At 45.2% G+C, this 16,584-nt stretch overlaps 1 protein-coding gene across 1 annotated transcript; it reads right to left on the reverse strand.

The window, feature by feature from the left end:
- Positions 1 to 1,747: 1,747 nt before the first annotated feature.
- On the reverse strand, positions 1,748 to 5,994 carry LOC144694070 (P2Y purinoceptor 3-like). The gene is made up of 2 exons (XM_078564430.1): positions 5,152 to 5,994; positions 1,748 to 1,825 (listed from the first exon to the last, which is right to left on the reverse strand). The coding sequence occupies exons 1-2, from the start codon at positions 5,992 to 5,994 to the stop codon at positions 1,748 to 1,750; spliced, it is 921 nt and encodes a 306-aa protein (XP_078420556.1).
- Positions 5,995 to 16,584: the final 10,590 nt, after the last annotated feature.

Genomic DNA, 16,584 nt, shown 5'->3' on the forward strand with positions numbered 1-16,584 from the left:
ATGCTCTACTCAAAAAATGCAAATACACGCTATCTCTCTTACATATCGAAACTAGTACACATCAAAGCACCCAGACTAGCTGGCTTTAATCCAGTTAAGACACATCCACAGACTAAATCTCTATTTTAAAAGAAAAATATTTTCCAAAATATTATGTAGATTAATAGCTTCATGACACAGGCCACATGACCTCTAAATAAAAAGCTACAGTCTCAAAATACAATAATCTGACAAACTTAAACTCTATCAAACTAAAATATATTCAACTAAGTGGTGTTACAGTTCACTCAATGAGTCTAAGTTGCTGTGGTTACATGCATGTCGTAGTCTGAAGCTCTGGATAGTGATGGTAGTGGCTCCAAATGTTCTTTCCATCATATGGCTGAAGAGGAATCTCTTCCACTTTTATCGCTTGCCATTGGTGTGTATTGGAAGGATTTGCAGGTTGATACTCAACCTATTTGGCTGTGTTATGAATGCACCTTCACTGGCCATCAAGTCCTGAGGTGGAACTCAAACCAGGAGTTTCTGGCTCAGAGACAACCCACTGTGTCACAAGACTACCTCATTAAACAAGATCTGCTAGCAATGAACAGGTCAGCTCATGAGGCTCAGCCGGCCAGCCAAGTGTGCAGCACCCTTCAACATAAACCAAGGAACATCTAAAATGACTGGTAGATCACACTTGCGGAAAAAACTCAACTGTATGCTGATATCTGTGATAAAAGCTTCTATTAAGCACTAAAATCTGCCAATGGACCTGTATATCAAACCAAAAACCCCCTGAGGGACGCCAATGGTAAGAAACCACACACTGACATGGAGTCAATCCTGGATCACTGGCCGGAGTACTTTGAAACACTCTTCAGTGTCAAGTGCACAGTGTATGATAATGCCATCAACCGCATCCAACAACTGCCTGTCAAAGAAGAACTGGATGAAAGGCCAACTCTGGAGGAAACTGTGTCGCCATCAACCAGATGAACAGCAACAAAACCCCCAGAGTCGATGGAATTCCATTGGAACCCTTAAAACATTGTGGCCCTGCCCTATATACCAGGTTCCATGAGTTATTCATGGCCTGCTGGGAACAGGGCAGGATTCCACAGGATCTTTGTGATGTCGTTATCATCACCTTGTACAAAAATAAAGGAGAAAGGTCAGACTGCTCCACTTACCGTGGGATCACTCTCCTTTCTGTTGCTGGGAAGATCCTGTCTAGATACTTCTGAGAAGGCTTATACCTACCGTTGCGGGAAAAAACCTCATGGACAGCCAGTGTGGCTTCAGAGCAAACAGAGGCACCACAGGCATGGTATTAGTACTCAGACAAATACAAGAAAAGTGTCATGAGCAAAACAAAGGCCTGTACGTCACTTTTGTAAACCTCACCAAGGCATTCGACACTGTGAGCAGAGACAGACTTTAGAAAATCCTTGAAAAACATAGATGCCCACCCAGGTTCCTGGCCATGGTGAAGCAGCTTCAGCAAAAATCAATATGGACAAGTCAAGCACAGCAGCAACTTCTCAAGTCCCTTCCGGATCTCCAGTGGCATGAAGCAGGGATGTGTGCTTGCCCCGACCTTATTCACCATCTTCAGCGTGATGCTGCAGCAGGCAATGGAAGACCTTGAGGGACTTTACGTACACTTCCGGACTGACAGGTTTTTTCAACCTCGGGCAACTTTAGGATCACACAAAGACACAAGAAAAATGCATCCATGAACTTCTTTTTCCTGAAGACCTCACTCTCCTGGCCCACAGTCAATCAGACCTGCAACGTATAGCAACACGTTTTTCCGAGGTGGCGCTAACTCTTCAGACTAAAAATCAAATTAAAGAAAACTTGAAGTCCTGCATCAGCCTGCACCCCAAGAATAATATAGACCACCAAGCATTGTCATCAAGGGAACCGAGCTGAATGCTGTCAAGCAGTTTACCTGTTTGGGGAGCATCATCTCGTATGCTACCATAGACAAGGAAGGGGACAATAGACTTTCAATAGCAAACAATGCATTCGGCAGGCTCTACACACAAGTGTGGAACAACCACAACCTCAGAGCACAGACCAAGCTCGAAGTGTACAAAGCCGCAATCCTCACCACTCTTCTGTATGGCACCGAGTCATGGGACCTGTACCGGTGCCACGTACACCTTCTGGAGTCCTTCAATCAGCGCTGCCACTGCATCACGAACATTAAAGACCTGGAAACAGCCAACATCGCCAGTATTGAGGTGATCCTCCTGCAAAGCCAACTGCATTGGGCAGGTCACATTGCCCAGATGGACGACACCGGCCAGATGGACGACACGTGTCATACAGAGAGCTGACCACTTGTAAATGGAACAGAGCAGCCCCAGGCAAACGTTTCAAGGACTCCTGAAGAAGTCGCTCTCTGTGTGCCAGATCGACCATCACCAGTGGGAAGCGCAGGCCGTAGATTTTGACGCCTGGAGATATCACATCGGGAGTGCTACAGACATCTTTGAGACTGAGCAAAGAAACAGCATGAAAGAGAAAAGAAGGAGAAGGAAAGATCCTATTGCTCTCAGCAGTGGCTGCACCTTCGCCTGCACCACTGTGGGAGGATCTGCCAGTCACAGGTAGGCCTGACTAGTCACCAGCGGTCCTGCAACTGATGAGGAGAAAAATACAACTTTCCATAAAATCTTCATCCGTGAAGAAATGCCAAGAACTTAAAATATGAAATTCAAACAGAAAACACTGGAATTACCCAGCAGGTCTGCCAGCATCTACAGGGCGAAACAGAGCTGATGTTTTAAGTCGATGACTTTTTTCTCTCCATGGATGCTACCAGAACTGCTGAATGATTCCAGAATTTTCTGTGTTTATTTCAAATTTTCTGCATTTGCAGTGTTTTGCGTTTGAACTACTAGAAATATTTCAATTACACATTTTTTGTACTTTGTAGTGGATTCATTTAACCAAAATCTTAATATTAAATGAAGTCTTCAACAATGGTTGTGTAGTGGTTAATGGACCAGTAATCCAGAGAATAAGAATTCAAATCTTACCATGGAAGTTTTATTAAAACAAGCAAAGATCTTTTTTCAATCTGGAATTAAAAAACTGGCATAGGTAGCTGTTGGGTTGTTGTAAAATCCAATTCATATTACATAGGGAAGGAAACATGATATCCTTGTCTGTTTTGGCCTTTGTGACTCCAGTTCCACACCAACATAGTTGACTCTTAATTGTTCTTTTAAGTGGCCAAGCTGCTCTGTTTTAATTCAGGAAGGCCCACCCCCCTCTCAAGGGCAACTTGGGATGGGCAATGAATGCTAGCCTTGCCCAAATCCCGTGAAAGAAAATAATGTCCCAAAGGTCTTTCGTCCGCTAAACATAGCCCAGTGTAGGGGTCACGAACGAACACGTTGAGAAATTGAACTTGGACCCAAAATGGGCAACAAGGCAGCCAAGCTGTTGCTTCACACCCTGGCCTTATTGAAAATTGGACTTGAGCCTATTTTACATTAAACAAACGGGCTGTCACAGCAGTTGTCCTGATGTGTCATAGAAGTCTACAGCACAGAAAAAGGCCCTTCAGCCCATTGAGTTTGCGCCGGTCAAACAAGTACCTAACTATTCTAATCCCATTTTCCAGCACTAGGCCCATAGTCTTGTATGCCATGGCATCGCAGGTGCACATCCAAATACTTCTTAAACTACTTATGAGGGTTTCTGCCTCTACCACCCGTTCAGGCAGTGAGTTCCAGATTCCCACTGCCCTCTGGGTGAAAAAATTCTTCCTCACATCCCCTCTAAACCTCCTGCCCCTTACCTTAAATCTATGCTCCCTGGTTATTGATCCCTCCACCAAGGGGAAAAGCTCCTTCCTGTCTACCCTATCTATACCCCTCATAATTTTATACATCTCAATCATGTCCCCCCATCAATCTCCTCTGCACTGGGGAAAATAACCCCAATCTATCCAATCTCTCCTCATAATTAAAACTCTCCAGCCCTCCATTGTCTCACCCCTCCCTATCTCTGTAAACTCCTTCAGCCCTACAACCAATGTTGCCTCTCAGCTGTGTGTGTGTGTGCATGGATGTTCAGCAACCTGGAAGGTACCATGCAGGCACTAACAATCCTTAGAATTATCTATCCGATAAACCTGTGGATGCTCGTTTTTGGGTATATACAAGGCAGAGGTTGATAGATTTTTGGGCACTAAGGGAATGGAGGGATATGTGGATAGTATGAGAAGATGGAATTGAGATAGAAGATCTGCATGACCTTTTTGAATGGTGGAGAAGGCTCGAAGGGCCAAATAGCCTACTCCAGCTCCTAGTCCTTATGCAACGCCATGGCTGAGGCCATTTGAGAGAACAGGTCAGAACCCTTACCCCACTACTCGTGATGATTCACAGCCAGAATAGCTCCTGTGTGCTCGACAGGAATAAAACACCAGTAACAAGAATGTAGCTTTATAAGCAAAACTTACATTATTGTTAATTTTGTTTTATTAATATAGATGTAAGGTAAGAGTTTCTCAGAAGATGATTGGGATAATTTTATAACATTGGAATGGTTCAGATAAACATGTTCTCTTGTAGTATTTATGATATGAAAATGTCTATAATTTTTCTGGCATGAATTAATAATTTCCTGATATTTAATTTAAAAAGAGTATAAATTTATAACATTTAGTAGCAAAAAAGCAGCAAAATTTTTACAGTTTCCGTAAGTTCCCATTAATTCTGATGAGTATTTTTTGCGATGCCGAGTGAAAGCGGGTAGAGTGGGACTGGCGGGTGATCCACAGGATCTGTTGCCCCACAGTAAGGGGCCTACAGACCAGCAGGTTTGGTGCAACCAGCTTCACCTGCTCTCTGACCTGTCGCCTTTTGATTGATGGGAGAGGTGAGCTGCCAATCCTTTCAGTATATCATGGGTTAAAGCACCTTCTGAGTGGCTCAATTAACCAGGGATCCAGGTCAATGCCAAGGGGCGGGGCGGAGCTGCGTGTCCTCCAGCTGGACATTGACTTCTAAAGGCTGGAGCAACTTTTTTTTTCCTGAGCAGCCAGCCGCAAGATTTCCTCCCGCAGAGTAAACACAGAATAGGGCTGATGCAGCTGTTGAAGCTGAGGAGGGCTCGGCAGACTTGGTAAAGAACACTGACAGACTGCAGCGTGGTGCAATTTCGGACCATATAGGCCTGAATGAAGAGGTAAATTATGCGGGTGATGTGAAATGGCACCAAACAAACCACCAGCAGAGCACAGACGGCCAGAATGGTGCAGATCGACTTGGTCCTTGCTGGTTTCCCCACTAGAGGGTTGTCTCCACATGTAACGAGTGTCTTCAGAATGGAACAGTAGCACAAGGTTATTATTGTAAAAGGTATAAGAAAGCCCATCACGGTTAACGTTACCCCATAGGGGAAATAGCTGAAGAAATTCTCAGGACCTGTCAGGTCAAAACAGATGGTCCGGTTGTGCATTCCCCCTGTCTGTGCATAGATAGAGGTGGGTAACGCTTCCAATATGACTACAAACCAAGCAGCGATGCTGCCCACGATAGCTAGTTTCCAAGTCCTCCACCTCAGAGATTTCATAGGGAAACAAAAGCCCAGGTAGCAGTGGACACTGGTACAAGTCAGGAACATAATGCTCCCATACATATTGGCATAGAAACAGAAGCGGACTTGTTTGCAGAGGAAGTCTCCGAAGGGCCACTTGTCCTTCCAGGTATAGTTCACGATCAGCAAGGGGAGAGAAAGGACATGCAGCAGGTCTGTGATTGCCAGGTTAGTCAAATAAATGATGGTGCAGCTCCATGTCTTAGTCTGACAGCAGGATAACCACAGCACCGTCCCATTGGATAGCAAGCCCAAAATGACTACCACGCTGTAAGTCATGGGTAACAAGATATGTTTGTAGTTTTCATGCAAAGGACACAGAGACTCCACTGGGGCAATCAACTGGGATGAGTTGTCAGGATCAAGAATTCTGCCTTCATCCATGGCTCGCAAAGTCACCCTGTTGCTTGTCTCTTGTGTCCATTGGTTTTATAAGGTTGTCTTCAGAAGGTGGGTCTTCCATGTTGTGGATTTAAAACACTGACCTATCTGGAACAGAATTGGCAGTGTCCTAGTTCTCAGTGATATTTGCATTCTATCACATGACATTAGGAAATTTTAAAACCATGTCATTGAATAGGGCTTGTTGCTCAGGTGTTCTATTTCTGTTTGGTTAAGGATTGAAACCTCTAATCAGTAACCTTTGATTAGATGGTGCAAACAACAATGGAAAGACTTGGGGCCCAAATCTTCCGGTCTCTGGATCATCGCAGTGATTCCGTGGGAATCAGCCAGGAAGTTTGAACTCCCGATGGGCAATACCCCTGCTTCCCGAGACCCTCCGAGAAAGTCCCCAACTCTGAGTTAGAGTCTGAGTCTCCAGACAGTTCTGACTTACTTGGATTGTTACACAGGAATGTTACTCAGAAGAATCCTGGTCTAACTCTTGGGTAACTATACAACTGACCTCCCAGTCATTCACATTACCCCAACCACACCCCCACCCCACCCCCCCACAACCTGACCTGATTATTCCTACCACCCATCTACCCCGCTGACTCCCCTGAACTGACCTGACGAGCCCCCAACACCTGGCACTTCTGACCCGACCTCAACACCAAACCCCCCCAATCCCTAGACTTGCCCCCACCCCCCACCGAGCCGACCTGACTAGCTCTCACCGCCCTATCTTCCCCCGCCAATCCCCCTGGCTATCCGCCCAATCCTCTGACTCCCCCCCACATCCCCAACACAGCACCCAACTCCCCACTCAGACCTGACCTGACCTGACCTCTCCGCCCTATCCACCTACCACCCCACCTCCTAACCCACTTACCTTACCTACCCTACCCCTTTACCTACCCTACGCCCGTACCTACCCTTCTCGCCTACACACTTCTCTCCGTAGCTTTTCAAAGAAGCTATGGGACATTTAAACTCTTTACTTAAAGAATATGGTAGCTAATGCCGTGAATAGGGGGAGTGGTTTCTGTGTGGATTCTTTCTGCTGCTCCCTCCAAGGATTCCTGCACTGAGTCAGTTTTGCAGGATCCTCCATCAGAAGACTGCCCTGAAATTTTGGAGGAAGATAAGTGTGTATTTTTTTGCCTGTTCAGAGTGGAAATAGAGGTTCCAACCCTGAATGCTCAGTTCGGACGTTCATTTTCTCCTCCTATAAGATACGTGACTAGCTCCATCTCCGCACCCATCTTAGGGGTGTCAACTGTGATTAAATGTATTCCTGGAGGTATCATCACATGACTTGCCTCCACACTCCAGCCATTAATCGTCCAACACATCCATCCTTGTGATGTAACTGCCTTCCTATGCCAATTGAAAAGCAAAAAGACTCATTATCTAATTGGATGATGCTTGACTGTCAGCCAAACAGCCTTCTTTTTTTTTGCCATTTTAAATATTTTTATATCTGATAACAAGAAAGAAAATGACAAATAAACTGTCCCAATAATTTTTCTCCAAGATTGCACACAGCGGTGACCTGGAGATTGATCTTCAATTCCTGGAGACTCCAGGCCAATCCTGGATAGTTGGCAACCCCAACCCTTCTCCAGGAAATTGGGGAAACTGAAGGCTAGTCAAGTTCTCACTGGGACAAATGCTTGTTTTCACGAAGCAATGATATTTTCATAAGCACCAGTTATCTAGCAATCCCAAAGCGGTAGACAGGGCATGGTTATTACTGAATATAAACTGCTGAGATCATTATATTCTAGACCCAGTTGTTCTGACCAGGGTTGGTACCCCTGTTTCCCACCCCCGATCAGACAAAAAGCTACCCACTTACCTTCCTCCGATTTTTCTGGCCAATCTTCCGATGGAGGATCCTGGAGAACTCACTCAGTGTAGGAAACCTTGGAGGGAGCAATGGAGAGAATCTGCGCAGAAGCCATGCTCTTTTTACAGCGCTAGCTACCATGTTCCGGTAAGTAAGAGTTTAAATGTCCCAAAGCTTCTCAGTGCATTAGAGTGTATGGATGAGTGAATGTGTAGGTATGTAAGGGGGTAGGGTGGGTGAGTTAAGGTGATAGGGTGGGCAAGGTAATTGGGTAAGGAGACAGGGTGGCAGCTGGGTAGGGTGGTCAGGTCGGGTTGGGGGGAGTTGAGGGAGGTGGGGAGGGGTGCTCCAGAGGGAGTCAGGTGATGGGAGCTAGTTTGGTAGGGTTGGGATGCTGGATGTTATTGCAGTGGGTCGACGGGGGGGGAGTCAGGTGGTGAGAGCTAGTCGGGTTGAGTCGGGTGAATTGGATAGTCAAGGGGGCAGTGAGGGTGGGAGGGGTGTCAGTTTATATAGTTATCTTGGAGTTAGACTAACATATCCTGGGTAACTGTTCAGGTAAGTAATTTGGAATCATCCAAAGTCTTTGACTTTCGCTCAGAGTTGGAGACTTTTTTGGCGGTCCCAGGGAGCAGGGGAAATTACCCATCGGAAGTTCAAACATCCGGGGCAATTGCACCATTGTGCACCTTTGGTGGTATGTCCAGTCTCCGATGATCCAGAGACCAGAAGATCTGGACCCATGTGAGTTTCTTCACTCTGCCTCTTCCCCACCAATGCTAAGCACCGCCTCCTGCTGGCTGACCCTTGCTGTCCTTCATGCAGACAGTTGCTAACCCTCCAGAATTGCCCTGGAGTCTCCTTGCTATCTGCTGGGTGAGTTCCTTTTGTTTCTGGTTTGGTGCATGACTAATTAGATTTTGGATCGTGCCTATGGCTGACTGGTAAATTGTCATGTTTCTCAAACTGCTCCAGAGAGGACTGGTTAGTGGAAAGCAGAGCTCTGGCTTTGAATTCTGGATTTACATCCAGTGATATGCAAGCAGAAATTATTCCTCCCCATACCTGATTGTGACTTGTAGTAAGACTTGAGTCAGATGAGTCACTTGCTACAGAACACCCAGCCTCTGACCTCCTCTTAGAGTCACAGTATTTGTGTGGCTGGTCCAGTTAAATTTCTGGTCAATGGTAACATCCGGAATGTTGTTTTTGGATAATTCAACAATAGTAATGCCATTGAATATCACGGGAAGCTGTTTAGACACTGTCTTATTGAAGATAGACATTGCCTGACATTTCTGTAGCGGGAACTGTTCAGGTCCTGCATGCAGGAATGGACTGCTTCATTATTTGAGGCACTACACATGGTACTCAACACTGCAATCATCAGCAAACATTCCCAATTCTTAGACTGGAAAGAAAATCACTGGTGAAGTGACTGAAGATGCTTGGCCCGAGGCCATTGCCTTGTGGACTTTCTGCCACCATGCCTTGTGGCTGAGATGGTAGTCCTCAAATGATCACAATCATTTTCTTTTTGTGAGGTATGGCTGGAGTTTTCCCTGATCCCCATTGACTTCAGTGTGGCTAGGGCTTCTTGGTGCCACACTTGATCAAATGCTGCCTTGATATTTAGGACAGTCAAGGCTGCAATGAGGTCTAGAGCCAAGTGGTCCTGGCAGAACCCAAATTGAGCATCAGTGGGCAGGTTATTGGTGAGTAAGTGCTGCTTGATAACACTGTTGAATACACCTTCCTTCACTTTGATAACTGAGGGGTTGAGATTTGTCCTGTTTTCTTGTGGATTGAGCATTACCTGGGCAAGTTTTCACATTTTAGGGTGGATGTCAGTGTTGTAGTTGTACTGGAGCAGCTTGGCTAAAGGCACAGCTAATTCTCAAGCACAAGTTTTCAGCACTACAGCATGGTGTTTGGGGCTCATTGCCTTTGCTGTATCCTGTGTGCTGAGCCATTTCTTAATATCATGTGGCGTGAATCAAGTCGAGTGAAGACTGTTATCTATAATGGTGGAGACCTCAACATGAAGCAGTGATAGATCATCCACTCAGCACTTCTGGCTGAAGATGGTTACCTTGTCTTTTTCACGCGGACCTGGGCTCCACCATTGTTGAGGATGGAGGTGTTCATGGAGCCTCTTCCTCCTGTTACTTGTTTAATTGCCCAGCACCATTCATCACTGGCTGTGACAGGAAGACTGCAGAATTTTGATCTGATATATTGGTTGTGGAATCACTGAGCTCTGCCAATAACACACTGCTTCTACTGTTTAACATGCATGGCCAAGAATCTTCCTATATCTTGTTGTAGCTTCACTGGGTTGATACCTTGTTTTTGGGTATGCCTGGTGTTGTTCCTGGCATGCTCTTCCATATTCATTGCACTGTGGTTGGTCACCTATTTGATGGTAATGGTAAAGTGAGGGATATGCAGAGTTACAGCAATTGTGGAATACAGCTCTGCTGTTAATGGCCCAGAGCACCTCGGATGCCCAGTTTTAAGTTGCTAGATCTGTTCTGACTCTATCACATTTAGCAGTACCCCACAACACACTGGAGGATATGCTCAATGTGAAAAGGGGCCTCATCTCCACAAGGACCACGCAGTGGTCGCTCCTACAAATGCATCTGTAACAAGTACAGGTGAGCAGGAGTAGTTTTTGTTTAGCTCGTCTTGATTTTCTCACAACCTACTGTAAGCCCAGTCTGGCAGCAATGGTAAAACTGAGCAACTCCTAGTGATGGACATTGAAGTTCCCCATCTAGATTACATTCTACACACCTTTTAGTCTGTGTTTATTCCAAGAAGTGTTCGGCAAGGTGGAGTACTGATTCATCAGCTGTGGGTTGAGTGGTGGGGTAGGTGGTAACCAGCAGGAGGTTTCCATCCCCATGTTTGACCTGATGTCCATGACATTTCATGGGGTGTGGAGTCAAATGTATACCACTGTGCTGTCAAATCTGCTGGGTCTATCCTGCTGGTGGGGCAAGATGCACCCAATAATAGATATGGAGGAACCTGGGACATTTAACTCTTTGTACTATGATGGAAATCAAGAAGCCAGTGCCATGCAAAATCTTAGATAACATTTTTTTGCTGTGGGGAGTTTGTAGCGCATTCTTTAATGAGATAAAATGCTTATTGGATTGAATAACTTATTGAAGCCATCTATCTTGGCCTAATAAATAATGGTAGACAGGGCAAAAGGGAGTTGGTAAATGAGCAATCTAGTACAATGGGTGCAACCCAATGATGAGATAAAGTGGGTTTTTGAGGTTCCTCAGTGATTCTTCTGTTTTTTTATTTGCAACATTTGATTATCTAGTAAGTAGCTAAGTTTCCTGTCTGTTTTGTAGATTATATCCACGCCTTCGGATAATTTGCTTGGGGTGAGGTGAGGTGCAGTATGCAGTGAGGAAAATGGTGAAGAGGGTTGGTGCAATGACACAACCTGGTTCGACCCCGGTCTTCACTGAGATCAGGTTCTGGTTCGGCTGGTGTGGATCATGCCTTGCAGGTCATTCTGGAGTAGGTGGAGGATGGTGACAAATTTCTAAGGGGAGGCAAGTTTGAGATGGATACTCCATAATCCCTCATGGTTGACAGAATCAAAGGCTTTCTTGAGGTCAAAATAGGTCATGTACAGCAGTTGGTGCTGTTTGTTGCTTTCTTCTTGAATTTGCCATACAGTGAGGATCATGTCTGTGGTGTCTCTCGATGGTCAAAAACCGCACTGCGACACTAGGAGCTCTACAGCTATGGGGAGGAAGCGATTGAGGAGGATTCTTACAATGATCCTCCCTGTGGCAGACAGCAGGAAGACATCACTGTAATTACCACAATCACAATTGTCTCCCTTCTCAAATATCGTCACAATCACAGTGTCTCTGAGATCCCCTGGCTTCCATTCCTCTTCCCAGATGAGTGATTTGAAGTTGTACAGCTGGGCAGGAGTGTACCTCTTCCAAGTTTCAGAATTTTGACAGGGATTCTATTGGCTGCAGAGGCCTTATTGTTTTTCACTGTGTGTGCACTCACTCAGAGATTCAGGTCATTGTTAGCACCTTCTCTGAAACATATGAGAAAACAGGCCTTTCACCCAGAAAACCAAGGTCGTCTTCCAACCAGCTCACACAGCGTAACAGGTCCCCCATCAATTAAGATCAATGGCGAGATCTTGGAAAATATGGACTATTTTCCATATTTTGGAAGCTTTCTCTTGGTGAAGGAAGACATAGACAACAAGATTCATCTTCGCCTCCAATATGCCAGTTCAGCCCCTGGCCCACTGAGGAAAAGAGTATTTGAGGACCAGGATCTCAAACCAAATGCTAAGGTCAAGGTTTACCAGGCAGCATTGATCCCCATGTTCCTTTCTGCTTCGGAGACTGGGGCAAATCTACAGCAGGCATCTTAAAGCATCGGAGAAGCACCATCAGTGGTGCCTTCAGAAGATCCTCCAAATCCAGTGGCAAGAAAGGCAGTCTAACAGCAGCGTCCTCTCCCAAGCCAACTTGCCCAGCATCAAGGCACAAATCACTCAAAACAGCACCACTGGGTGGGACATGTCATTCGTACGCCTGATACCAGATTCCCGAAACAAATGTTCTACTCAGAACTTTGATCACGACAGGAGACTCCCAGGAGGACGGTGGGACTCATGGGAGGCCCTGACTTGTGACCAACCAAAATGGAGAAGGTTTATTCAGGAAGGCACTGAGACTTTGGGAACACACACAGATGAAGGGCACAAGCCTCCAACTCCTCGTGCCGATCCTTCAAGCACCACCTGCCCTGCATGTGACAGAATTTGCAGATTGCGCATTGGGTTTATCAGCCATCTCAGCGTCTATCAGATTGGAGTGGAAGCAAGTTATCCACTACCTGGGACTGCCTGAGAAGAAGTAGCTACAATTTTATGCTGAAATGCTTCAATTTGGAGGGTATTCTTTAAATGTTAGAATGGGTCAAGAATTGGAATTTTCCTCATGAACAGAATGACGGGCAGGTTTAACCTGGATTTAAAGCTGCGAAACCAAAGCTACTTGGTATACTGCCAGGTCGCCATCTAGTGGTTATTTCTTACATAGATTGTTCAATGTAGTTGCCATTGTCTATTTGAATGTTAGACTACAGAATGGGAAGATGTTCTTTCTCATACTTTGTTCATTTTGCTGATTTGTATTTCCGTTGTACAAGACTGAGTGTGCGACCTCAATGGAGTGTGAGAGTTTGGTGAGCTGATGGAAACTTAAATATCTAAAAATCTAATATTGCTGAAAAAAGAGACGTCTAAGCTTTTTGTCTTACATTCACAAGAATACCAATATAAGGGGGAAAATAACAATTTATACTGCATGTGAAGAGTGTGCTGGTTGGTTGATAAGTGGCACTGCCATGGAGAATGCACCACTGATGGTGACTGACAAGGCAGCTTGACTCGGATTGGTCAAGGCCTTGCCCTGAGGAATGAGTCAACAAATGGCTGTCACTTATTTTGTTTAGCTGAAACAGGCGCAATGTGTGTACATGTTCTTTCTGTCTGCAAAGAACAGGGCCCTGTGTCTTAATGTATGTAGCTTCCAGCACATGCAAATGCATCACATTGTGAGCCCGACTGGCAATCTTAAACTGGTTGTCAGCGTAATTCTTAGCACATTGAGGATTATTTAGCAAATGTTGTCCAATTGCGGAATCACATCTAATGTTGGACATTGGGTTTTGAGTTTTGCAAGCACGGGCTGGTTGGGGTCTGTACCTTGCCCATTGCGAACAGCAGCTGGGACATGCTGATTGATATGATCTGCCAGTCTTTGGGACATATGACCTACGTACCTAGCATCACACTGGCACTGAAATTCATATACCAGATTACTCATTAGTGTGATAGGCAGAACACCTTTTTGGCTTGATGGCAGCACCCTGTTAGGGGCAAATACCACTCGTGTAGCTACTGTATAGTAGCAGCGTGAAACAGCTAGCTTCACCTGTTACTCAGGTTTTTGAGATATCTAGCCCTTCCAGGGTAATTTGAGGTAGACTGGGGGCTTTTAAGGGCTGAAAGTGACGGCCTTGGGCCTGTTCATGTGTTTGTGTGATATACAGTGTGAAATGATCTGATCAGGGTAGCCATTATCCTGAAAGGTGCCTTTGATGCACCCTATTTCAGCATCAAGCTTGCATGGTGATCAAATGGCTCGGGCCCTATTGACAAGGTTGCCGATAGGACCAATCTTGTGTGTGGAATTGTAAGAATCCCAACGCCTATATTGACCAGTGAAGGTAGGCTTGCAGTAGACGGTGGTAAAGAACCCCCTGGCAGATTTCTCACTTAGTATGTCAAGGAAGGGGAGGCCATTTGACTGCTCCATTTGAAAGGTGAATTTGAGCGCAGGATGGAGCCCATTAAAACATGTAAGGAAATTGTTACATGCAGCTGCAGATTTAAATATAGTGAACGTATTATCTGCATATCGGAAATATGCAAGGGGTAGGGGGTTAGGAGTCATTCCATCAAAGACACATTTCTCATGGAACCCAACAAAGGTGTTTGTGAGAGCTGGACCTAGATGGGATCTCATGGCAACACCATCTATTTGGGCATACATGGTGTCATTGAAACTGAACTCAACTGCGCAAGTTGTCGAGTTCATAACTCCAATGAATACTGATTCACGCAATGGTGGCAGGTCTAGATCACCATGATATGGTGTTGCAGTGCAAGTATCTATGGCCTCATTAAGTGGAACATTGCTAGCCTATTCACCAATGTCAAATGAGCACATGGACACAGCATTGCTATCGATATGAAAGTCTTGTATGACCTTCGCAAATGTGAAGGAGTCCTTCACCGTGTATGTGTAAAACTTGGTCAAAACTGGTTGTAACAATTCACCCAACCATTTGGCTAATCCATGTTGTGCAGAACCTTTGATCCCTTTCGCCCCAAGAGCTATATCTAACTCCTTCTTGAAAGCATACAATGTTTTGGTCTCAACTACTTTCTGTGGTAACGAATTCCACAGGCTCACCACTCTCTGGGTGAAGAAATTTCTCCTCATCTCAGTCCTAAATGGTCTACTCCATATCCTCAGACTGTGAAACCCTTGTTTCTGGACTCTCCCACCATCGGGAACATCCTTCCTGCATCTACCCTGTCTAGTCCTGTTAGAATTTTATAGGTTTCTATGAGATTCCCCTCATTCTTCTGAACTCCAGCGAATATAATCCTAATCGACTCAATCTCTCCTCATATGTCAGTCCCACCATCCCAGGAATCAGTCGGGTAAACCTTCGCTGCACTCCCTCTATAGCAAGTACATCCTTCCTCAGATAAGGAGATCAAAACTGCACACAATATTCCAGGTGTGGTCTCACCAAGGCCCTGTACAATTGCAGCGTGTTCTGTTCCCTGTTCCTGTACTTGAGTCCTCTGGCTATGAAGGCCAACATACCATTTGCCTTCTTTATCGCCTGCTGCACCTGCATGCTTACCTTCAGCGACTGGTGTACAAGGACACCCAGGTCTCGTTGCACATTCCCCTCTCTCAATTTATAGCCATTCAGATAATAATCTGCTTTCCTGTTTTTGCTGCCAAAATGGATAACATCACATTTACCCACATTATACTGCATCAGCCATGTGTTTGCCCACTCACTCAGCTTGTCCAAATCACATTGAAGCATCTCTGCATCCTCCTCACAGCTCACCCTCCCACCCTGCTTTGTGTCATCTGTGAATTTGGAGATATTGCATTTAATTCCCTCATCTAAATCATTAATATATATTGTGAATAATTGGGGTCCCAGCACCGATCCCTGCGGTACCCCACTAGTCACTGCCTGCCATTCGGAAAAAGACTTGTTTATTCCTACTCTTTGTTTCTTGTCTGCCAACCAGTTTTTTATCCATCTCAATGCACTACCCCCAACCCCAAGTACTTTAATTTTACACGCTAATCTCTTATGTGGGACTTTGTCGAAAGCCTTCTGAAAGTCCAAATAAACCACATCCACTGGCTGCTCCTCATCAACTCTACTGGTTACATTCTCGAAAAATTCCAGTAGATTTGTCAAGCATGATTTCCCTTTCATAAATCCATGCTAACTCTGTCCGATTCTGCCATTGTTTTCCAAGTGCTCAGCTATTAAATCTTTTATAATGGACTCTAGAATTTTCCCCACTTCCGACATCAGGCTGACTGGTCTATAATTCCCTGTTTTCTCTCTGCCTCCCTTTTTAAATAGTGGGGTTACATTAGCTACCCTCCGATCTGTAGGAACTGTTCCAGAGTCTATAGAATCTCAGAAGTTGACCACCAATGCATCCACTATTTCTAGGGCCACTTCCTTAAGTACTATGGGATGTAGATTATCAGGCCCTGGGATTTATCGGCCTTCAATCCCATCAATTTCCCCAACACCATTTCCCTATTAATACTGATTTCGTTCAGTTCCTCCCTCTCACTAAACCCTGTGTTCCCCAACATTTCTGGTACGTTATTAGTGTCCTCCTTTGTTAAGGATGACTATTCCCGTCCCTTTGTCAGCTGTACTGATGTGTATGTCTGGCTTGGTCTTAAGGCTTCGCAACCCTGAAAGACATTTGCGTTCCATGGAAAGCTGGACTGTTCATTTGGAATCCCGCAATATGGTTGTGCTAGATCAGCTAGTCACGCTTTCAAGGATTCAGAATCTTCAGTGGACGCTGGTTTATGGTG

Source organism: Cetorhinus maximus, chromosome 19 (genome assembly GCF_964194155.1).
Source record: "Cetorhinus maximus chromosome 19, sCetMax3.hap1.1, whole genome shotgun sequence".
In the NCBI taxonomy this organism is placed as follows: Eukaryota; Metazoa; Chordata; class Chondrichthyes; order Lamniformes; family Cetorhinidae; genus Cetorhinus; species Cetorhinus maximus.